The sequence below is a fragment of the Ceratotherium simum genome, chromosome 25, assembly GCF_057802395.1.
Source record: "Ceratotherium simum simum isolate JZ-2026a chromosome 25, ASM5780239v1, whole genome shotgun sequence".
In the NCBI taxonomy this organism is placed as follows: Eukaryota; Metazoa; Chordata; class Mammalia; order Perissodactyla; family Rhinocerotidae; genus Ceratotherium; species Ceratotherium simum.
In genome coordinates, this window is record NC_141924.1 from 39,892,931 (window position 1) to 39,917,868 (window position 24,938).

Genomic DNA, 24,938 nt, shown 5'->3' on the forward strand with positions numbered 1-24,938 from the left:
ATATACATAACCTGCTATTTCCTATATATTTCCACTAAGATTAAGATCTCTAAAATGAGTTATCTATATACGTACATTTATATAATATATAAATTTAAAGTTTATATACATTTATAAAGAAATTGCAGGTTTAAAAAAACTATCTTTAGGAAGACAGCCCCACAAGCAATCTTTTATAATAAATCATTTCCTTGTAGACACAAAGAATGGGAATCTATCCCACTACTCTGAATAAACAATGACCCTCATGCTTAGTTTTCCTGATTACTTACTCACCACATTGGTACTGTGGACAGCAAGAAAGAGGGCTATGGCCAATGGTCAATTTTTGACTATCTGTACATATTGGAATGGTAGTTTCACACAAGGTCATGTCACATCCTGGAAATAAGAAACAGAAGCATTAAATTATTAGTGAATATTAGTGAACATTTCTAAAATCTTGTGCTTCTAACTCAAAGCAGGGAAATGATTCTCCCTATGCATATTTTTATACTGCAATTAAACCCATTCAGCTCACGAAATAGGTCATATGCGAAAAGGCAGCAGATTAAAGGTTTATTTATTATTGTCTTTCACCCTGGATTGTCAAAGCCAAAGATTCCTAGATCCTTTATGTTGTCATGTATTACTGAATATTATTAATTGCTAATAGCCAGAGTTTTGCACGTGTATTTGCAAAATCAACAAAACCATAATGAGGCAAAACTTGCTTTAAGAAAGTGTAAGCGACATTTATGGCAATACTTCTATTGTTACTTCACCCTTACATTTTCTTTTTATACCAAGCATCATGCATGCCTTACTTTTTGATGAAGAATATCAACATATCTTGTGGCTTTAACTGACTATAAGTCTTCAGCCTGCATACATACCGCAAACTTCCTTTGAACAGCAGGTCCACTCATCAATGATGCCCAGGACAACTTCAGCTTCTCGTTCACAAATTGGAGAGGGCTCTCCATCACAGTCAGGTTCTATGGGAATAATGCTTCCATTCTCCAAACATTTGTATAGGGCACATTCGTCAACACCCCCATTCCAAACCTCCCCAGCAGCACGGGGTTGGTCTTCACGATCAGTGCAGGCTTAGAAAGATCGACAACGTTATATCACTCACAACGTGGGCACTAAAATAAACCAAGCTGTGATGTTTTGATTTCAGACTGTGACTTGGCCCAGTGAATAGATAACATGTCACATATCTATTCTTTCTCAGATTCCTCTTTTCATTCATCAGCTACTAGCTTACAGTGTTCTTTAATGAAATTTTTGATGTAGTCCACAGAAAATATTTTTCCCTTCTATAACTGTCTGTAAATCTGCATATCCTCTTCTATAAATAAGATGATTTGTTAATTATATTTTTGATTCATTTTGTCTTATTGATACAATTTATTTAGCTAGAACAAACTCAGTAACATAAATTTAAATTAACTTAAAATATTAACTGTGAAAAACGCTAAAAATTAGAAAACAAAGCAGTCCCTACCTCACATTAACATTTTTGTTATATGAAAATTCAAAATATTTCAGCTTTAAAATCTAAACGTGGAAAGTAAGCAATCAAGCAAAATATTATTTAGTGACTCTATTACTTTCATTATTACAGTTTTACTTAATGATAAATATGGCCCTCTAGTAGTTCTTCTAAGGAATAATAAAAATAAATGCATTGACTACCATATCTCCCACCTCCATGAACTTCTCTTACATGATCCTATTTACTGTGGCCAACCAACTTCACAAGTCCCTAAAAACAAATATAAGTATGCCTGTGTATTCCCACAGTCTTCTGCAAATAGTTTCTTCAATGGTAAACACAAATTTGTTTCTGAAACTATATATGCATTCCACTTCTACTTGCCTTTCCCTTCACTTATTAGCTAAGTCTCTTTTCTTCTGACCATAACGATGAGCCGTATGACTAAGTACTATACTGCAATTTTCTCAATTTTGCACTTTTTTCATCTGTAACCACCAAGGACACAATGTGTCGGAATAAAATGGTTTGAAAATGAAAGTAGAAATATTAAATGTTTTCTCCCAGATAATAACACTAACTGCCATTTCTGGAGTGCTTAGTTTTCTCTAGGCACTGGTGTGAAACAGTTTGTATAATTTTATGTATCCCCACACTAACCTTATGGGATAAGTACCTTTATTTTCCCCATTTTACAGATGCATAACCTCAGGCTTATAGAGGTAAAGGTGAACCACTAATATATGGAGAAATTGGAATTTGAATTCAGTCTACATCCTACATTTTTAATTTGCCATGCTCTTGACCAGTTATTATAGGCATGGGTAGAGATTAAAATATGTCATCATCAAAGCTCCTAATTTTGATATAACTTCAATTGAAATCATATAAAATCAGTCTACAAACAAGCTGTTTCCTTTCCAATACCTAGGTGACCTTTGATCAATCTTTCTCAGCACATCTTTCCAAGAGCTAAAAATGTTTTTATTTGTTTGCTGCATCCTTAAGGACTCATTTTGTACTCTGCTGCTCACCACATTCTTTCTCTGGAATGCACTGAGTTGAATCTGGCTTGTGAAGAATCGTTCCATTTTTGCACACACAATCTTCTCTTAAATTCACACACGAAGAGTGTCCATAGAACCATCTGTTCAGACATGTTCTTGCTTCACAAGGTCGCACACAGGGTTGATAGTCCTTCCCCTCTGGGCAGCTCAGAGCTATGAATAATAGAGGACAGAATTTGCTGATGATAAAAGTAACCTACTTGAATTCTAGTAAAAGGAAAAAATAGTTTTCTTTCTGAAAATGAATTTTGCACATTTCAGTCTCTTCAAAGTCCATTTGTCGTTTATTATGTAACCACAAACTAGAAACAAAACTATGAGTGGGTATTTTTGAGTATCTTCTAGGTATCCAGCTGTATTATGTTATGTTATAGTAGAAAAAGTTCACCTGATTTATATGAAATAAATATGACCAATAGGCAGCCCAAATCTGGTTGCCATAAATATAGAGGCAACTATGATGAAGTTACTATTCTGTGCCTGAGAGGACCTACAACAGTCTACTCAGAATAAGCACAGAAATACCCTTTAAATGTGTAACTCAACCAAGTTATAAAAAAGAAAAATGCTGCATGTTTAGGTTTAATCCTTCACTGTCAAAAGAAACTACCATTGCTGAGCAGTTTCTAAATGATGTTTTAGAAAATTCTTGTTGATTTTCTGTGATCTTAAAAAGTCATACTGTTAAAAATGAGCACACAGCTGGTAAGGGTGTAAATTGGGAAAATCTCAGTGGAGAACAATTTGACAGTGTCTAGTGAAATTGGAGACATACACTCTCCGTGAACCAAGCACCCCCACTCTTGGCTAGGGATTACCTGAGCGGGAGGAGGAGAGGGAAGGATTGGGGAAGTGCACACCAGGAGCTGCTTCATTTCTGAAGTGCAGTCATAGCACTGGCGTTTGTGATCTATTATTCTTTCTCTACGCATCTTTTTTTCTGGGGAAAATGAAAACTTTCATTTTATTTTGGGGCATTTTGGTAACATTTATTTGGAAATCTTTTACCATTTAATCCACTGAATAATTCTTAAATTAAATTAACAATATTTTCTGTAAAATGTGCCCAGGATTGGTGAAAGGTTTAATAAAATTTGTATGAAAGTATTACAACTTGATGAGAAAGCATGAGCCCTTTAGACAAAAATGGGCAAAGAACACACACAAAAGAAAAAGGAAACACAGACATGTATTTGGAAAAATACTGAACCTAGATATCAATCAGAGAAAGCCAGAAAGATTGGTTTCTAGGCAGTGGATACTATGTCAGGAAAGGAGGAAAAGTGGGCAGAAAAATCTCCCACATCTCCACATAATAAACGGATAAGGACAAGCTGGGGGAAAAGGGGGAGGTTGAATGGGGACAGATGAAATATGCTATAAGATACAGAATTAAAATCTCTCCTCAATCCTCTGTGATCTCTTCTATATTTCAATCTACTTTCCTAACTACTATTTTGTGGACTAGGTTTTCTTTTGGGAGAATTGAGGCCTCTTTAAGTTTAGATTAGGATGAAAACAGAAGTTGCCTATGTGGGAGAGCTGACCTCTAACTTCTAGGTTATATTTACATGCATTTTATTCTTACGAAATTATTTTGTGATGAAAAACGAAAAGAAAAAGGAAAAAAGCGAATGCAAAAAATAGAATGTTATTTGATTGTTGGAAAATATGGTTTGAAGTGTTCTACTTACAGCAGTACTCAGGTGTTCTCCACTGAACACAGAGGTCAAACTTGTTGCACAGAGCCACATATGCAGAAAGCGCGTCACATTCGTAGTTCCAAAAATATGTATAATTGATCCACATCTTTTCACAAAAGTCCTGCGGTGAAACCTAGAAATACATTTTGCTTTGAGATAAGCTATGTTGTTTTAGTTCTCCAAAGGCCCTAAGCTAGCCTAAAACTACTTGGAGAATCAAAGGGTAGCAAGTTAATATTCATTATGGTTCCTCTTCGACCTTAGATTTTCAAAACTTCATAATATTAGATGTCACCTCTGAATTTACAATATTTTAAAACACATTTTAGATAACATACACATTACATTGTCTATGCTAATCTACATAAATCTATCTTATAAAAACGGAAAAAACCAGAGTATGTGGGCCTAGCAAAAATTCATTTTTTATATTACACTTTGGGTTACAATCGTCTTTTCTATACTGAATAAGACTTTGATCTATTATGGATAAAGTTGGAAGCTCCTGAAGCATTCCAAAATAATACATGGCATTGCTCATTAAATGAGGTTATACACGCTTCTCAAAAAAAAGTGTATCAATATTGAACGCTGGTCAAATAATTTATATAATTTTGCATGTCTCAGTTTAATTAGAGGCTCATTTTTTTCCACAGATTATGTTTCATTTTGATATAGAGATGCCTGAACTCTAGATAATTTAACTTGTAACAACATTTATTGCAATTTTTCTTTTCACTCATTCATTCAGCAAACATACTAGGCATTTACATTCAGATGCTAAATTCTAACACAGGTCAAAGTGTCAGATAAAAATACTTCATATTTTTCATATCCCATCATTTCTTCTTCAAGGTCTATATCTAGGAAAACCAAAATTCTACTTCATTTTTCGTCTCCTTGGTTGAATCTCCTCAGTTTCCAACCACTTCACTTTACAGGGAATCCTTGCTGTGGTCATCAAGAGCCTCCTATGTGTCAAATCCAGGGAACACTCTGATATTCTAAACCCTCCCAACCTCTCAGAGGCCTATGATGCCATAAACGCTCTCTGTTTCTTAAAACCTTCTCCTTGACTTTGAGGGTACCACACTCTATTGCCTTTCCATCTGTTCAGTGTCGTCTCCTCTTCTTGCCTCTCATTCTGAGTGTTTCTCTAGACCCCATCTCAATGGTCACGTCTACTCACCACAAATCCTCTTCCTGGGCTCACCCATTCGTGCAGTTTTTATCGCCATCTTGAGCATTTATATCTTAGCCTTGGTTTCTTCATAAATTAAATAGAGTTAGTGATAAATCCACTACTACTTAAGGTTGCTGTGAGCTAATGTATGGAAAGTGAACAGAACAGACCCTGGCACATCATATATTATGTACTAATAACTCCTCAAACCTGATCTGTGGCTTCAACTTATGTCCTCTGAGGTCCAAAAGTACGTTTCTAAGTTTCTTCTGGATGTTTTAATTTTGAAGTCCCACATGAATTAACTTGTCCAAAAAAAAAAAAAATTGTATACCTTCTCCACTTAACACAGAAAAGCTGATTCTCCTGTATCCTCCATTCATCCGTTTCCTTATGCAGACTTTCATAATTTATTGAGCACCTAACAAATATCAGGCATCATGCTATACATGAGGAATATACAGGTGAATAAAATAGACCTGTTCTCTGCCCTGTGGATCTCACGGTTTTAAAAAGTCTTTGAGTAGGATCAAGAGGAGCCATCATGGTAACATGAATCGGAGGAAGGCAGTATTCCAACAAGTATAAAAGTTCATTGGTAGCAAAAACTTTGAAATATTCAAAGAATTGAAAGGAGGCTGCAATGCCTGAAGCTTAGAAGAAAGAAGAATGCAGCACAAGAGGCAGCTGGAGGAGTAGGCAGGCCAGAGCACAGAAGACCTTGTAAGCCCTGAGAAGAAGTTTGCAATGTACTCTAAGTACAAAAGAAAGACACTTAAGGGTTTTAGGTAGAGAAATGATACAATTCCGTTTCCATTTTTAAAAGATCATCTGCCTGTTCTGTGAATATTTGCAAATGAGGATGAAAATGAGAAGTAGGAAACGAAATTATGAGGCTAAGTCCTTAGACCAGGTAAGAAATTGTTGTTTGGATTAAGATGTTGGCATTGGTGCTGGGAAGAAATGTATGGATATGAATATATTTTGGAAGTAGAATCAACTGACTTGGTGATAGCTTGGATGGGACAGATGGAGAATTAAGAAGGTATCAAGAATTTCTTGATTTTCATATGTATCCAGTTTAAGCCAGAAACTTGAAGTCTTCCACAATCATTCACGCTCCCTTAACACTCACATCTGATCAGTCCTTAAATCCTGCCAATTCTAAGTCCCAAATGTCTCCCAAATGCTGTCTCTCCTTTCTAGACACACAACTATCCCCTCCTCCTCCCCTCTTGACCAACCCAAAGTAGATTTGCTTTAAAATAATTCAGCAGAGGCAGGGCCTGGGCAGGAGGAATGGGGGAAGATAGATGAAAAAAGAAGAGTCCATTTGATAAGAGTGGATACATAGGAATCCTTATACTATTCCTATCACTTTTGTGAACGTAAACATTACCACAATAAAAGATTAAATACACAAATAAAAAACTACCCAACAGCCTTCTTCTGTTAGCCTCCCTGACAACCCATCTGGTCCATCTTCTTCAGGCCTTCATACAGAACTATCAAGTAAATTGTGATGTCCCTCTCATTTTTTAGTTCTTTTTTTTTCCTTACAGTTGGACTTTCATCTTAGAAGCAGAAGGTAGAAGAAGATAAAATTTATCCCTAGGTTGATTAGAATTCAGCCCAAATAAGTCACTATAAACTCAAATTTTCTTTGATGTATTTTTTGAAGTCATGCAAATTTTACATTCTGGTCCTTAAAAGTCTCGATCTTTTAAATATAAGTAATGTCTTAAGACTTGAGGCTTTGAGAGAAAAAGAAATATGCCCTACCTATCTCACTGATTAATGGACAACTTACTATTGCATTCAATCCCCCAGTATCTAATTTGGGGTAAACTGAAGAGATCTGACACCAAATATCAAGTTCAGCATCAAGGGAATACTATGTCTTCTGAGCCTTAGTTTTGCAATATCCAAGAACTTATATGTTTATTAATATGTGGATAAAAAGAAAACATCTTTTCCACTATTGTATGCTCTCTGCCAGAGTGATCACTGAATCTTGATGACCAGAAGCCAGCTAGAGAAGTTGTCTGATGATGCATCTTCAGGATACTGTGAATAGAATCCTTATAAGCTTTGAAAGGGTTTCTTTTACTATCTCAAGGAAACACTAATCTAAAGGCTTTGGGCAATTAGGAGTCTGAATACTTGCCACATTCAGTTATTCTTATCTTATTCTCAAACTTAATTTTCACTGTAGTATTTTAAATGCTCAGTCTTGAAAAAAAATACCTGCTAAATAACCCAATTTTGTGAGTTAATTCTTTACCATTAGGGTTAAAATAATTCGTTTACATTATTTAGGTTTTACTTTTTATCTTCTTTCCATGAGGAAAAATTGTATTTTCAACCCTGACTCTAAAAACCTTATAGCCAGTACCTTCCCTGATTAAACTGGTTTATATATACATAGCCAACCAAGTAGTCAAATTAACTTTCCATTTGGTTACACATTTGTCAAAAGAGATATTTGAACTGTAGCATTTTTAAAAATTATAACAATTTTATCACATCATTAATCTCCCTAAGAAAATATAAAAGCAAGATGTTCCTGGTGGAGAGAGTGAGGGATTTGATGAAAATCTTGACGGAAAACAAGTCTGACCTTCCAAATGTTTCTAAAAGTAACCCTGAGGTGAGCTTCTGAGCCAAGACGACTTGCTATCTACAAAAATAAAACAAACGAAAGGTTCTGGCGATTGTCCTCAAACTCTGCATGACTGATTTTTAGATGTTATCCTAGGAGTAGTTTTATGTACCTGTTGATTTGAATTTTCCAACATAAGACACAACACAATTTGGTGCTCATTTGCATTTGCACAATAAATAAAACCCATATTTTAGGTAAGCATTAAGGTACCTACTTGTTAGATTAGCCCCCTGTGCTGGTGGCCAATTCCTCATGTGTATTTGGGCATGAGTATTCCTTTCTTTTGCCATCAGATTCACTGGGAAGATGCTAAGGGAAAAGCTGGGGCTGTCACAGACTAGATTGGTATCCTGTGTTGTCTCACACGCCTTGAATAATCAAGTTGAAAACATTCCTGATTTATCAACCTTCCAAGTTCCCACTTAAAAATGCAATTTTCAAAAATCATTATGCTTCAAAAAGACAGATTAAAGTGACACTGAAATGAGTTTTAAAGTATTTGCTAATTTTTTTTCACTTTTATGTGCAAGCATTTAAAAATGTAAACATTTAGGGGCCGGCCCAGTGGCGTAGCGGTTAAGTGTGCGTGCTCTGCTTCAGCAGCCCGGGGTTCGCAAGTTCGGATCCCGGGCGCGCACCAATGCACTGCTTGTCAAGCCATGCTGTGATGGCGTCCCATATAAAGTAGAGGAAGATGTGCATGGATGTTAGCCCAGGGCCAATCTTCCTCAGCAAAAAGAGGAGGACTGGCATTGGATGTTAGCTCAGGGCTAATCTTCCTCACAGAAAAAAAAAAAAGTAAACATTTAGAACATACTTGCATCCCAATCTCCAAGTAAAACTGAAGCTCCAGAAAGATCTGCCATTTTTATCCCATGACTTCACACCCTTTGCTTTTTCCCTCAGGGAACTCAGAGGGCAGGCTGGGAACGATAGGGTCTATATGGAGGGTCCTTCACCATGAGCTCCTTCCTGCTGTGACAATTCCCTCCCTCTCCTTCCCAGACTCTTCCCCTCCTTACACCCTGTGCTAAACTGTTTCAATATTTTCCTAACATGGACTTTTACACCAAACTTGCTCTTGCACATATTCTTTTCTCTGCCTGGGTCTCCTTTTCTCTCTTCTCTCTGGCAAACTCATCCTTCTAAATGATTCAAATGTCTAAAACTCTGCAAAGTCTTCTCCAAACCTGGCTCCTATGTCCCTCCATACTATATATTATGATGTATCTGTTCACAGCTTGCCTTCCCACTAGACTCTTTAGGGCAAGAAGAGGGTCTTATCTATCTTTTTATCACAGGAGTTGAACAGTGCCTAGTAGGTGCTAGATGCTCACTAACTTTTCATTAAATGACTCATGAAATGCTTTATTTGTCTGTCCTTTGTCTCTAATAATGGATCTTTTTTTAATGACACAGACTATCTAAAATATCTACTAGTTACCTAAAGTCAGAAAGTTAGAAACTAATAAAGAACGATTAAATTGAATATGTGACAGGTTCTGTAAAGTATATACCCAAGAGGCCAGGATTACGGGGAATTGATTAAACCCCCACTCTCTTGGTTTCTACACTGGGTTATCAAGTGACATCGATCTCTTTCTCCTAGAGGCATTTATTCATAGGGTGGAATTTCACTTTTCTGGAAAGTCGTGGATATAGTTCTGAAAAAACACAGCGGGAAAAAGGATAATTATCCTTCCTGTCTCTGTAAGTCTATAAACAGTAAATGATTCTGAATTCCAGAGCATACCGACAGAAGGTTGAGGATAACTATTCTCAGAAGAACATCATGCAAGAACAGGAATTTATTGGCTTTTACTTTCAACACATCTAACACGACAGTTCTTATTTATGGTTGCTTTTGACTTACTTTATCGTGGCATGGAATGAAAACTTTTCTATTTAATAACTCAATGCAGTGGCTGCAATCATGCTCAGTACAATTCCTAACAGGTCTTCTTGTTGTTACTTCAAATGATTTCTCAATTTCCCAGCTCTCAATAAATAATTCTATGTTTTCCATATTCGTAATAATTGTGCCATTTTGCATCTTTAGATCATCATCTGGATCGTCGTTGCAAATTCCTAGAAAGACATGTGAAATTTAGAAGGAAAAAATGTTCACTTAAACTAAATGCAGGCAGCAGCAATAAATCGTCTTAATAATTGATTTAAAATGAATGAATTATTTACTGAATGAGGTGCTAAACTTACGTCCCTTGACTTTAACGTTGATGGATTTTTCAAATTATGTGTCTGCTTCTTTGATAAAATAGTATAGAACTGTCTTAACCAGATAAGAAAGAAACCATGATCCTAGAAGTCAAAATATGTGAAAAGATCATAGAAGATGAAGAAAGAGAAGATTGATCCTGCTCCTACGCTCTTCCACTATTACCACCATCTCCTAATTTAAGAACTAGTTCTGAAGTCTGCCAAGGTATTCCCCAGAATAGCAGACATTTGGTGATTGCCTCACAGGCACTCATTCCCTCAGGAAAACCCTGCCTGAAAATGTTACGTTTCTCCTTTCAGGAACTATCCCTGCCCCGTCACCTAGCTCACGACACCACTCCAAGAGATGTCCCTGATTGGCATAAAAGTAATCCTTACTCCTTTGCATTAACAACTGTTACAGGTAATCCAGGCATAAACCAGTCAGCTCAGGGCAGTCACCTAGACACACGGATTCATTCAACATCAGGACAACCATTGCCAAGCTCAGAATTTGACCTGGGAAATCTAGCACACAGACAATCTCCCCTCCTTGGGATGACATGACCTACTGATAGCTATGATGTTTTGACTTACTACAGCCTCTAGTTTCCTTGAGGAAGGCCAGACTGAGGACGGAGCTTACTCTTCACCCAGTGGACTGCAGAGCCAAGGGAAATATACAGAAACGGACCTAGAACCCTGATCATATCTTACCCGAATCCCACCCTACTTTAAGACAAATGTTCTTTAATTCCCAAGGCTCCCAGCTATAACAGATATGAGTCAAACATTTTTTTCAAGTATCAAATCTTAATCCTCAAGCAGTTACATCAAGATCAATAAAGGTTGCTGCTGCCATAGTTGCCCCACCCATGTACATACAGGGGACCTAGTGCAGTGTAAAAAAACAAAACAAAAACAAAACTTAAGTGAATTATTGTGTAAGGCAGCTACTATTTTTTAAAGTCTAAACTCTTCCGGAGAAATGTTAACTGCTAACAAAACTATGTTTTCATTGCAACTCCAGCCACCACCCCTGCAGATTTCACAGTGCTCTGTAGAATGAGGTGTCAATATAGACCTCCTATTCTGATATCCATGCTCAATTTGGGTCACACACGTTTTCACTATGCCTTTATCAGCCAGCACTCAGCCTAGTAGTACCAAAAGCACCCAGATTTCCCTTCATGGAACCACTCCTCTCTCACTGTGGGAGTCATGATGTTTAGGGAGTGACCCTTGTTAGCAAAAAGGTGATCCTAGCCATTTCTCTACAGTAATAAGTTAAGAATTCAGTTAGCAGAGCATCTGTCTCCATAAAAGCATGAGCGGACAGTAAAGGATAAAAAGAAAAAAGCATGAAAATCAAACAGAAATCATAGCACACAGAAGTGATAAATCATAGGAGAAAATATGCATTTCCAAAGTCTCTGATTTCTTAATAATAACTGTTGAGTTATGATGTATACTCAATACTGTATATACTCAATAATAACGATTTCCACAATGATAACCTTAAGTCACCATAGAAGTTTGTGCTATGTTTAGCATACTTTAAACAAACAAGGAAATATGTAAATCATTTTAGCCAAACTTTCCACTAAATGTGTTACATTTTTACAGAAGAAATTCGGGTATTTCACGTCATTTGTTGAGGGCAAGGACGAAATCTATTTGTTCTGAGTTGCCAGCACCAAGCATAGTGTCAGACACTCAGAAGGTGTCCACAAACTTTTACTCAATTAATATTTAGTGAGGCTAAAATAGATACATATGTACTAAGTTCATATTTATTGACTGTGTGTATTAAGCAATGTGTTAAGTGTTTTATATTAACTTTCACATTCAATTCTAACAATCTTGAAGGTAGATATTACTATTCCCATTTTAAAGATGAGGAAACTGATGTTCACTTAAAAGCACAGAGCTATAAAAGAGATAGCTCTGATCAACTTCCCAGCAGACACCAGAGCAAGTATTATTCTTTTTATTTCATTATATACCTAGAGAGATTACTAATTTGCTTCCTCTAGCTGATAACTATATATCTATGTAACATATTGTGATATTAAACCTAAGTGTAAAGGTAAACCTAGGCTTTACCCTCAATAATAAAATGGAGACCAATATTCAGAACAGAACATTGCTTTCCTTGTATATACCTTTCAAGATGACTTAACTAAGTTTTTCTTGATTTCAAACTTTAAAAAAATAACGAAGAAACAAACTTATTTAAGTCTTTAAACTTTCTACGCTTCATTTTTATCACTTATCAGTTAACACTAGTGCCTACTTATTAGGGCTATTGTTAGAATTAGACGAGTTAAAGTATATAAAATAACGCCTGACACTTCATTAATACTCAATGAAGATGAGCTAGTGGGTATACATAGTATCGTAGAAATAGTGGTAAGCATATATTTCCATAAAAATACCCAAATTGAACTGTTATTTCTTGCTTCCTAGCCCATTGATTGAAACGCATTGCTTCCTTCAGTGTTCACATGGGGAACTGAACGTTAACATCACTTCCCGAATCCAGAAAGTAGGGCAAGATGGGCTAACATGGTATAATGTGAATAGAAAGAAGAAAGTTAGAAGAACTTGAGATTTGAAGAGCTGTGCTCACCGCAAAGTCCTTCTGTGTAGGAGGACAAGTTAAATCGAAAGCCGAAATGGACATCTGCAATCCCTGTGAGGTGAGCCCACTTGATGACCAGCCCGGCTGGAGTAGTAATCACGTACATGGAGCCAGAGTCCTCTACGGACAGCTCGTGATTTGAAAAGGGAAGAGGCACAACAACAGCATCCACTTCTACCTAAAATGACATAGTGCATTTACATCGGCTAGAAAAATGTTTATGCTTAAATATCAGGTGAATTCAGGTTATTCCATTTCTTCTGATTTAATATAAACTACGTTTTAAAAATTTATTTCTCTGCTGCTGCCACAGCTTCTCGTAACTTCTAAGCTCTATTATTGTTCCTTTGCTTGGTCTTGCTATATTCAGTATTTGTTCTAACCTCATTGCCCTTTATTTTCTTCAAAACTTAACTTTCTTCTACGATCTATATGCTTTTATGTGTTTCCTCCGCTATACATTGATTACACCACTACCTCCAACAATGTATTTAAGATAATACAGGTATTTTCAGATTGTTGTCTTTACTCTAGGTTCTTCCTTTGATCTTCTAAATCAGTGTTTAACCACAACATTCATAACAACCATCTGTCAAGCTTGCTAAAGATTAAGATTCCCAGAAATTCTACTTCCTAGGTTTGGATTGGATTCCAGACTCTGTATTTTTAGCACATATTCTTGGCAATACTAATGGAGGCAGTCCAAGGATTATACTTTGAAAAACAGTGCTTTAAATATAACAATGACCTGGAACTATGAGCTGTAACTAACAATAAATTTCTCAAAGTTATACCTGACCAACCATCCAATTTCTCGCCTGTATCTTCCTCATCCTGCCACCCTTGGGCTGAAACTCCTTCCTCTTTGCCTAGTTAACTTCTACTCATTCTTCAAGGTTTGTCTTCAGTGTTACCTTCTCTAAAAATACCTATTTGAGGGGCCAGCCCAGTGACATAGTGGTTAAGTTCCACTTTGGTGGCCCAGGGCTCGCAGGTTTAGATCTGGGGTGCAGATCTGTGCACCGCTGATCAAGCCATGCTGTGGCAGGCGTCCCACACATAAAGTAGAGGAAGATGCACATGGCTGTTAACCTATTGACCCTCCTAAAAACTGCATTAAATGATGCTTATCTCTGTTTCCATGATATCTTGGTCATTATCACCTCCTAGTGCCTTTTAATTGGCAGATAATTACATTTATGCACCCCACACACAACTACAAGGTACTTGCAGTCAGGCCCTGTGTAATTTCATCATGTAAACTCTCACAAAATGATTTTTTAAATTAATAACTTTTTAACTGAATACATGACCAGTGATGAGTTCAGTTGAGGCCAAAAATAAGCCCTTTGCCCAAATGCTCACAATAACAGCACTGACCAGGTCTGACTTTAGATTTATTTCCCACCCACTTCTTGTTAATACATCAACCTCATCAAAAGCAAAAGTATATAAAAATGCTATCATACAAAAAAGTAACTCATTCATATATTTTAAGTTTTACTTAAAATTAAACTTTTTAAACCTTACTATATTTTAGGCTCCTTATATATGGCCTGTGCTAACTGACAAAATTATTTCCAGAAAGCATATAATATCTAAGCCATTTAGAGCAAAATATTTACACATTATTGTCTTATATTTATGAGAGAACCATTTAGGTCTGAGTGAAGCATCCAGCTTATAACTCACTCTTATCTGGTAAACATATATTCTTTGGGACAAAGGTTTTTCCTGTAAAACCAAATGGCTCCTTTCCAAGTTTTTAATAATGCATTGCTCTTCTTCAGTTTATTTCAATAAAGTTAAATATTCCTTCATTTTTTTCTTATTGTAGCTATCACTTATTCACTGACATATTAACGGCATCAACATTTCAAAACCACTCCTTCCATCTGCTCGTCTCTCAGTGGTCTTCATTCTGGTATTCTTGGCAACTATACTTCTCAACCCTATGATCCCTCTTTTTCACATCATTTCCACTTTGTCTAATTGGAAACACTAACATTAACTGTGACACTAAGAAGCTTGGCACTCACGTTATCTGAGAGGGTTTTAGCATATTTAACAAGGCCATTAGAGTTAACCTCGCAAGGGCAGAAATATTGCAACAGTTGGCACATTATGGAAGGAGAAATATAATATTAAGAAACACATTTTTAGACTGTCCATGAAAAGAATGATTATACATAATAGCAATGAAATTCCACAGATATGTTTAATATTCCCTCTTTTTGGAAATAATTGTGTTTCTATAATTTCTTCTAATGTGAGGATATTTTTAACTTTGTGTTCCTACCTTTCTTGCTGCCCGATTGACAAGTATTTTATGTTTAGATGTTGTCAAATTTAACTTCTTAAAACAAAGTCCAGAGACTCTTCCAGAGGAAGCCTTAATTTGGAAAAAAATTAAAACTTTATGGAGTTAAGCATAATTTTAGCAGGAAACTGAAGGAATTTACTAAACATTTTGCAAATACTCACTAGCTTTTTAAATGCGTTTCCGTTCTGAAAAAAAGTACAAAGAAAAAAACACTTTTAAAGGAAATGTATTACTTGACTTTTAAAAACATTATTTGGATTAATATTATATGCTTCTAAATACACGAAACATTTTTTTAAGACCAGAAGACAAATCTCAGTGAAATCTACCTTTAGCCCCTTCTTACCTAAGACTATCTAATGTTGCAACATATCTCAGCTATAGATTTATGAAGAAATGGCAAAAGAATGGATTATGACCTACCTTATTCATGGAACACTTTTCAATATGAGCAACTACAATTTCCCCAGGAATTCTTACTAAGATATAAGAAGCCATGCTGTATAATGCTGCATTGTTGCCATCAAATGTAATAATGCTCAGTTCCGACAACACAGAACACCGACCTAAAAAAAGGAGAGTTGATTCAGTCTATTGACTAATTATTAGTATTTGTAGTAATAATTCCTCCTTTTAAAAAATCTTTTAAATTAGTGTTATTATGTTTGACAAGAAGCAACTCTAAAAGTTACATACTGGGAACTAAAATCATAAATCAACAACTTCAGCTGGATGAGGTGATTGGTTCAAAAAAAATAACAATCTCCCCCTGTTTGAAAATTGATTGCCGTGTAAGAAATGCAGACTTACAAGGACATTCCCACTCGGGGCAGCAGATATCTCTGTTCACTTGAACAGGCCTTCCCCGGAAACCACAGTCAGGCATTTCCAAGGCCTTTGGGCAATTAAGAGACCAGTTGAACAACCTCCATTCCATATTAAGGCATATATATTGGCTACAATTATAAACAGGATCAAATTGTTGAGGCTGTTAATAAAAAAAACAAAATGAGTGGTTTTTCCATTTTCAACTGATGTTTTCAATTATTTTTAATTTCTTATTTACATTGCCTATAGTGTACATTTCCTAAATATGAAAGCTTTTGAAAGGTAAACAATTAAAATTTCACTACAACTTTCTTTGATGTAACCTCTCTAAAATACTTCGTATGGACTCCACTTAAGCTTACTTTAATATTGATTAGATCAGAATTGCCCACATACTCAGACATCTGAGCAAATTGAAATCTTGTCCTAAATTGTCTAGATTAGTGTTTTGTAAGCAGACTTATACAGTGACAGTCAACCTTTCGTATTACATTGTGTAAATCTAGTATATGACTATAACTTCTGTTAATGTCAGTGTAACAAAACTGCAACTTAATACTAGTCAAATATTTCATTAAAAATTCATATGTGAGATCAGTTTGACAGCACCTGGATAGAATCATTATAAATTAATTTTTTTATTTGTGAAGAAGACCAGCCCTGAGCTAACATCAGATGACAATCTTCTTCTTTTTTGCTGAGGAAGACTGGCCCTGGGCTAACATCCATGCCCATCTTCCTCTACTTTATAAGGGACGCTGCCACAGCATGGCTTAACAAGTGGTACGTCAGCGCACGCCTGGGATCCGAACCGGCGAACCCGCTTAACCGCTTGCATCACCGGGCCAGCCCCATAAATTAATTTTTATATATAGCTCACAGACTTCTAGATAAACAAATAAAAAATAAATAAGTGGTAGATTGTCCACAGTTTATAAATAGCATTCTATTTAAATTATGGTAATAATTATAGCAATGATAAACATTTATACCACTTATTATGTTCCAGACATTGTTCTAATTAACCCATTTCATTCCCACAACAACTCTTTGAGGATGTACTATTAGTTTTCCTTATTGTACATATGAGGAAATCAGGATGAAGGTCCACGTAACTTGCCCAAGGTCCATAGCTGGTAGGCAGCGGAGTGAGAATTTAAGCTCAGACGTTGTTACTGTGGAATCTGGGATCCTTTTTTTTTTAATTTTTAATTTTATTTTTTTTCCAGTTTTATTAAGATATAATTGACATACATTATCGTATAAGTTTAAGGTGTACAGCATAACAGTTTGACTTACATATATTGTGAAATGATTACCACAATAAGTTTAGTTAACATCCATCATCTCATATAGATAAAATAAAAAGAAAAAAATATTCTTCCCTTTTTGATGAGAACTCTTAGGACCTACTCTCTTGACAACTTTTATATATATCACACAGCAGTGTTAACTATAGTCATCATGTTGTACTTTATATCCCTCGTACTTATTTATCTTATAACTGAAAGTTTGTGCATTTTGACCACCTTCCTTCAATTCCCCCTCCAACCCCCCCCTACCTCTGATAGCCACAAATCTGATCTCTTTTTCTATGGGTTTGGTTTTTTGTTTGTTTGTTTAGATTCCATGTCTAAGTGAGATCATATGGTATTTGTCTTTGTCTGACTAATTGCGCTTAGCATAAAGCCCTCAAGGTCCATCCAACTTGTTGCAAACGGCAGGATTTCCCCGTTTTTTATAGCTGAATAATATTCTATTGTGTATATACCTCAACTTCTTTATCCTTTCATCCATCGATGGACACCTAGATTGCTGGAATCTGGGCTCTTGACCACTACACTATGTTGCATCACAGGGGGTGGAGGAAGAAAAATTAAATCTACTTAGTACTTATTATATGTCATGCACATAATAAAGTAGCTTATTTCATTTACTTCTCCCTAAATTTTTTGTCAGTTTCTATCATTTCAATATTATACATAATAAAAAACAAGGATAAGATAGGTTAAATAATTTTCTAAATAGTGAGACTATTAAGTGAGCACTTCTAAATTTAAGAGCCAAAGGTAGGCAAATAGTCAAGGTCAATTTTCCAAAATTTTCTGTGTGAAAGTTGTATCAACTCTCAAGTATTGACCTTGCTTTCCATTTAACCAGAAAAATGAAAGTAATTGAAGAAAACTAAACTCCCTACCACAACATCTAATCCGCCTAAAAGAATCTATACCTTCCACTCTACTGAAATGATCTTTAACAAGGTCACCAATGAACTCTACAGAGCTAAATCCAATGATCAAGTCTAATGCCTCATCTTACTTGACCTACCAGCACATTTAGTATAGCCTATTACTCCATCTTCCTTAAAATATTTTCTTTCCTTGCCTTCCAGATCACCTGCAATCTCCTCTGTTTTCTCCTATTTCACTGATTAACATTCCTAGCATGTTTGTCACTGCTTCTCAATCTATCACAGTTGTCAAGGCCCTCCTGTCTTCTCTACCTGCACACACTCCCTGTGTGATCTCATCCAGTCTCATTACTCTAGATACCATTTATCCACTGAGAATTCCCAAAAGTTTATATTAGCTTTACCTCTTCCTTAAACTCTATTTATGTCCACCAGATCTATATATCCACACCTTTTGATGTCTAAGAGGAATTGCAATCCTTACATGGAAAAACTGAACTCTTGGTTGTACACACCCCAGCCCTTCACTTCTCACAATTTCCCCATTCTGATTAATGCCAACTTTATCCTTCAGTTGCTCAAGGCAAAGTCTTAGAATCCTTATGCCTCTCTTTCACCCACACTCCACATCTAATCCTTCAGCAAATTCTGTGGCCTCTACCTTCAAAATATATCCAGAATTCAGCATTTCTCACTGTCTCCACTGCTATCACCTGGTCCTGGCCTCCATCATCTCTTGCCTAAATTCCTATAATAGCCTCCTAACTGGTTCTGTTGTCTCTTTACACCTTACTCTAAACACAGCAGCTAAAATGATCTTGAAACAAATCAGATCATGTTATTCTTCTACTGAAAAATATCCCTTTTCTTCCTGTGTCATTTAGAATAAAATCCACAGTCTTTACAATCATTCACAAAGCGTTACATAATCTATTTCCTACGATTTTATTCCTTCCTTACTTAATGGCCTCCTTATTATTCTTTTAAAATGTTAGGGACCTTCTCATCTCAGGGTCTTTGCACCTGCTGGTCCCTCTGCCCGGAATGCTGTTGCCCTGGTTCTCTGTATCATTCACTCTCAATATATTCAGATCTTTTGCTCTAAAGTCACTTTATCAGTGAGGCTTTTCTGATCATCTCATTGAAAACAGTTTTATTTTTCTTCTGAGCAGCAACTTCTAACATTTTATATAACATAGTAGTTTATTTTGCTTATTGGCTGTCTCAGAACCTTCAATAGAATGTAAACTCCATAAAGGCAGGAATTTTTGTCTGCTTTTATATTGTTTTATCCAGGGTACTTGAATAGTTCCTGACCAGAAATGGTACTAAATAAATATCGGTTGAGTGAATAATTGGTTTATCAGAACAATAGGCATATTTGGAGTAAAGAGATAACTGCTAAAGTCTCAGCCAAGACAATTACTAACTCTGGGGTTCAAAGACCTTATCTTTTTTTTCCTACCGTTGTATCTTTGTCATCTTGCACAGAGCCTGGCATATAGTAGCTGCTTAATAAATATTTTTGAATGCCTGACTTATAGAGAGGCCCACACTAGATAACTTTATTACTATAAAGAATTATTATTACTAGAGAATCACACTTAATTATTATTAAATGAATAAATTATCAAATTAATAAATTAAATTATTAATCACACTTTATTATTAGCGTACTTTATTAGTATTAAAAAATCACACTTAAGATTTCATTTGCGGGCCGGCCCGGTGGCTTAGCGGTTAAGTGCACGCACTCCGCTGCTGGTGGCCCGGGTTCGGATCCCGGGCGTGCACCGACGCACCGCTTCTCCGGCCATGCTGAGGCCGTGTCCCACATACAGCAACTAGAAGGATGTGCAGCTATGACATACAACTATCTGCTGGGGCTTTGGGGGAAAAAATAAATAAATAAAATCTTTAAAAAAAAAAAAAAAAAAAAAAGATTTCATTTGCATTTTATTAGCTTTTCTTAGTGTGACCAGAATCTAATTAATAAGAAATATCAGAATCAGATAAGAAAATACAATTATTAAAATGTAATGCTTATTTCTTTTTGTCTTTTAGCAGAGAAAGACTAGAGAGTATACCAAAAGAAGTTTAATAGAGTTTGGATAGTGATACAGAAACTTGAGCAGACACTGTAAGGAAATGACAAATAGCTGAAGAGATTATCCAGTCATACCTCACATTCCAAACCTGTTGTCGTTGTTAGCATGTCAAACACAGCAAAGTCTGATGGAGTGATCATTTCTGGACCTGTTAGAAATGAAGATGTCCTCTGCATTAGTGGAATGGTATCTATCATGCACGCAAATCACACGTTGTAGAAATCATGCTAAGAAATTTTATGCAGATTATTTCATTTAATCCTCTCAAGAACCTGTGAAGTAGATAATAATACTATTGTCATTTTACAGATAAGGAAACTAAGGTATAGAGAAGTGATTTGGTAAGTGTCAGAGGCAGAATTTGATTTCAAGAATTCTGATTCCAGAGCCGTGGCTTTTAATCACCATTCTACAAATATTTTCACTGTCTTGATGGCGTCAACACAATTGTTTGAACAGGTAAAAATATCAATGGTATCACTAAAGATTGCTCAGAAGTTACAAATTTTGTTGCATTTTTAAAATAAGTAGCAAGGCTGATTCATTTCCCTTGATGAATCTCTAGAATGTGCTCCTAGTAAGCAGAATAGATGGTGCTGCAGACCACGTGGAGACCCCAGCAGGTGGGTGTGGTAAAGGAATGATCCACGGAAAGAGAAAATGCGACTGGTAAACACATTTGTAAGGCACCTTCCACAGCTTTCCATTAGTATTAAAGGTATCTCTAAAATATTCGAAGTGTGAAGGACTATAGAAGAGCCAAAATTAATGGCTGAAATTTGGTCTAAGTATAATTTCAGTATCCGTCTGTCTAAAAATGATTGTATTAGATTCCTATTGCTGCTGTAACAAAATTATTACAAATTTAATAGCTTAAAACATTACCAAATTATTATCCTGTGGTTCTGGAAGTCAGAAATCCTAAAATCAAGGTATCGATAGGGCTGCATTCCTTCTGGAGCATCTGTTGCCTTGCCTTTTCCAACTCAAAGACTTTGGCTCATGATCCCTTCCTCCACACAAAGCCACAGCATAACATCTTCAAATTTCTCTCTCTCTCTCTTTGCAGATTCTGTGGTCATGTCACCTTCTTTGACTCTGACTTTCCTCCCTGTCTTTTATGAGGACCCTTGTATAAGAACATTGGGCCCACATGGATAATCCAGGATAATTTCTCCATCTCAAGATCCTTAACTTAATCACATCTGCAAAGTCCCTTTAGCATGTAAGGTCCCATATTCACAAATTCTGGGAATTACAACATGGACCTCTTTGGACGGCCATTGTTCAACCTACCACAATGACATAAAGAAAACTCTTATGTTCTTTATTCAAACAAATTCTATAAATAACCTTCACTTTGCCCTTTTAGTTTCTAGCTTACAGAATAAATAAAGTAGAAAAAAATTCTCATTCCTTAGGATGAGCAGTGTTCATGATATATTAGATGTTGCATCTTCTAGAGAATATGATATTTTTACAGACTTAAATATCTTTATTCCCATCATCATTAACATTTAAGCAAAGAAATAGGAGCAAAGTTCTAGCCCAAAACAAGTACAGTCATGGAAAATTCTAATGACTGGGAGGTTGAGTGGTCTCAGCAATAAAGGGATCCATTGTTTTTTAAAATCATCAAAAGATTATAAGCATTGTCTGGATGTAGAATTGTAATAGTCAAGCTGTCTTGATAACTATAGCTTCGTACTAAGTTTTGAAATTGGAAAGTGTGAATCCTACAACTTTGTGCTGCCTTTTCAAGATTTTTTTGGCTATTCTAGGTTCATTGCATCTCCAAATGAATTTAGGATCAGTTTGTCAGTTTCTGCAAAGAAGTAACTAGGATTTTGATAGGGATTGCATTAAACCTGTAGATCAAATTTGAGAGTATTGTCATCTTAGCAATATTAACTCTCCCATGAACAAGGAATGTCTTTCCATTTATTTTGGTCTTAATTCTTTCAATAATATTTTGTAGTTTTCACTGTACAAGTCCTATGCTTCTTTCACTAAATGAATTCATAGGTATTTTTTTTCTTTTTTGATGTTACTGTAAATGGAATTGCTTTCTTGATTTCATTTTTAGACTGTTGGTTGCTAGTATATAGAAACAGAATTGACTTTTGCATATTGGTCATATATTCTGCAACTTTGTTGATTTGTTATTATTTGCTCATTTATTAGTGCTAATAGGTTTTAGTAGATTCCTTAGAATAATCTATAGACAAGATCACGTCATCTACAAATAGAAATAGCTTCACTTTCAGGGTAGTTTTCTTACCCCTGAGGGTCATGGAGTATAATCCATATCCCTTACATATTGACTGTGGTGATTTAAATAGTTTTAGATGTTTGAAATATATACTGAATATTGATTTGGGGGGGGATATTAGAGAATTCAAAGTAGACAGCAGTACTTAGAATTAACAGTCTATGCCCCAAATGTTAGGATATGCAGTGTTATTCATACATAGACTTATTCCCTACATAGATTAAATAATGTAGGGAAAGTATCTCCAGTCCCTCCAAAATTATGCTTTAAACTATTCTAGGGCCCGGCCCCGTGCCTTAGCAGTTAAGTGCCCGCACTCCGCTACTGGCGGCCCGGTTTCGGATTGCGGGCGCGCATCGACGCACCACTTGTCCGGCCATGCTGAGGTGACGTCCCACATACAGCAACTAGAGGGATGTGCAACTATGACATACAACTATCTGGGGAGAAAAGGGGAAAAAAAGGAGGAGGCAATAGATTGTCAATAGATGTTAGCTCAGGGCCGGTCTTCCTCAGCAAAAAGAGGAGGGTTAGCATGGATGTTAGCTCAGGGCTGACCTTCCTCACACACAAAAAAAATGGTAAACTATTCTAAATTCACTGATGTCTAAAATTTCACAGCAGTAGAGTAATTCCTTACCTCTGCAACGGTAATAACAAGACCTCTCTCATAGAGTTCTTACAAGGATTAAATGTATGCAGAGTGTTTAGTCCAGTGCCTGGAACACAAGTACTCCACAAATGGCAGCTAATAAGAGTAGTGGTAACAGTGATAGTTGTAGTAAGGCTATTTTGAAGATGTCATAGGACTCATTAAAATTCTTCAATGGGGCCTGGCCCTGGTACGTAGCGGTTAAGTTTGCGCACTCCGCTTCAGCGGCCAGGGGTTTGCAGGTTCAGATCCTGTGTGTGGACAGATGCACCACTTGTCAAGCCGTGCTGTGGCAGTATCCCATATAAAGTAGAGGAAGATGGGCAGGGATGTTAGCCCAGGGCCAATCTTCCTCAGCAAAAAGAAAAAAAAATTAAAAACGAGTCCTTCAGTGATTCTCTGGTGACTTCAGAAAAAAAATCCAAGTTTCTTACTATGGACCCTTTGTGGATCTGGCCTCTGATAATCTCTTCCACCCCATCTCTGGTATAATTCCCCTCACACTACGTGCTCGAGATACACTTACTTGCTTGAAGTCCCTCTGTGTGACACGTTCTCTCTCAGCTCCAGGCTTTTGCACGTGCTTCCCCTTCTGGATGGAACACACTTCCTCCTTCTCCCAGTCTACCCAACTCCTACCTTCTGTTCTGCTTCTGAGACCACACCTCCAAAATAAGCATAAGCCCCGCTGCTCGCTGCTGGTACTTACCCTATTGTAATCTCACAATAGCCTACGGACTATCAGCTGTTTTAGAGTTGGGGCTGTGACTTGTTCACCGTTCTCCCTTCCTCCCCACAGTGGCAGGACAGGGCCTGGCAGAGTTGACACTCAATTAAAACTTGTCACATAAACTAGAGAATAAATATCTGAACTTTTCTAAATTATAATCCCTGGAGAAATCATAATTAAGTTTTCCAAGCCTCACTGTGAGTGGGTTTATTAAATCCTTTCCCGAGGCAAGTCTCGTGGTGAGGGAGAGAAGTAGGGTAAAGAGCCCAGAATGCCTACTCCAGAGGCTGGGACAGAACACAGGAATGAGAAGGGGAGCGCTTAAAGGATCACTTCATTTGCATTAACGTCTCTTTGGAGTCAACTTAATCACTGTGAAAATTTAAGCAGGATTCTAGGCCAAAATGTGAGGGAAGTCCTCATTGTCTATACCAACTCAAATGGAAAAAGAGGTGGACCAGATGGAGAAGCCCTTCAGAAAATGTGGCATGCTGAGCCACTGAGAAGTTACTTATGAAACCAAAATGACTGCTGGGTTCTTTAGCAGACAGGATGGTACTAACACTAGCAGCTGCCATAAATGTGCCAAGACTGAAATTACATTATGTTAATTTAAGTGCCTAAAATTGTAACAATTCCTGTAAACGTGGGTAGACATGGCTTACCTGGTGGTGTTACTGCTGGTTCTGTGGGAATCAGAGATATGCCTACAAAGAAACAAAGATACTCTCCCTTAATTTGTTTGCTTAAAGTGAGGCCCATAGAGTTCATATAGGGATCTTTAGCTTCAAGGAAAATGTTCTGGGAGAGAGAATGCAGGAGGAATGTTAGAGGGAAGATTTACATGGTTTAGAAAGTAATTAGGAACAAAA

The 24,938-nt window shown here is 36.5% G+C and overlaps 1 protein-coding gene across 3 annotated transcripts in view; it reads right to left on the reverse strand.

Annotated features, from left to right (window-relative positions):
- The window catches only part of OTOGL (otogelin like), a 136,260-nt gene that overhangs the window by 19,725 nt on the left and 91,597 nt on the right, over positions 1 to 24,938 (reverse strand). For 2 of the 3 annotated variants that reach the window (XM_087448602.1, XM_004417902.3), the window contains 12 exons: positions 24,687 to 24,773; positions 20,487 to 20,554; positions 16,096 to 16,273; positions 15,709 to 15,851; positions 15,447 to 15,470; positions 15,262 to 15,354; positions 12,951 to 13,140; positions 9,975 to 10,189; positions 4,245 to 4,386; positions 2,518 to 2,703; positions 876 to 1,088; positions 277 to 381 (listed from right to left, as the gene is read on the reverse strand). In XM_087448602.1, coding sequence (XP_087304728.1) covers positions 277 to 381; positions 876 to 1,088; positions 2,518 to 2,703; positions 4,245 to 4,386; positions 9,975 to 10,189; positions 12,951 to 13,140; positions 15,262 to 15,354; positions 15,447 to 15,470; positions 15,709 to 15,851; positions 16,096 to 16,273; positions 20,487 to 20,554; positions 24,687 to 24,773 — 1,644 coding nt within the window. Of the gene's footprint in view, positions 1 to 276; positions 382 to 875; positions 1,089 to 2,517; positions 2,704 to 4,244; positions 4,387 to 9,974; positions 10,190 to 12,950; positions 13,141 to 15,261; positions 15,355 to 15,446; positions 15,471 to 15,708; positions 15,852 to 16,095; positions 16,274 to 20,486; positions 20,561 to 24,686; positions 24,774 to 24,938 lie in introns of all 3 variants that reach the window. The other variant, XM_087448603.1, reaches the window with a different exon arrangement.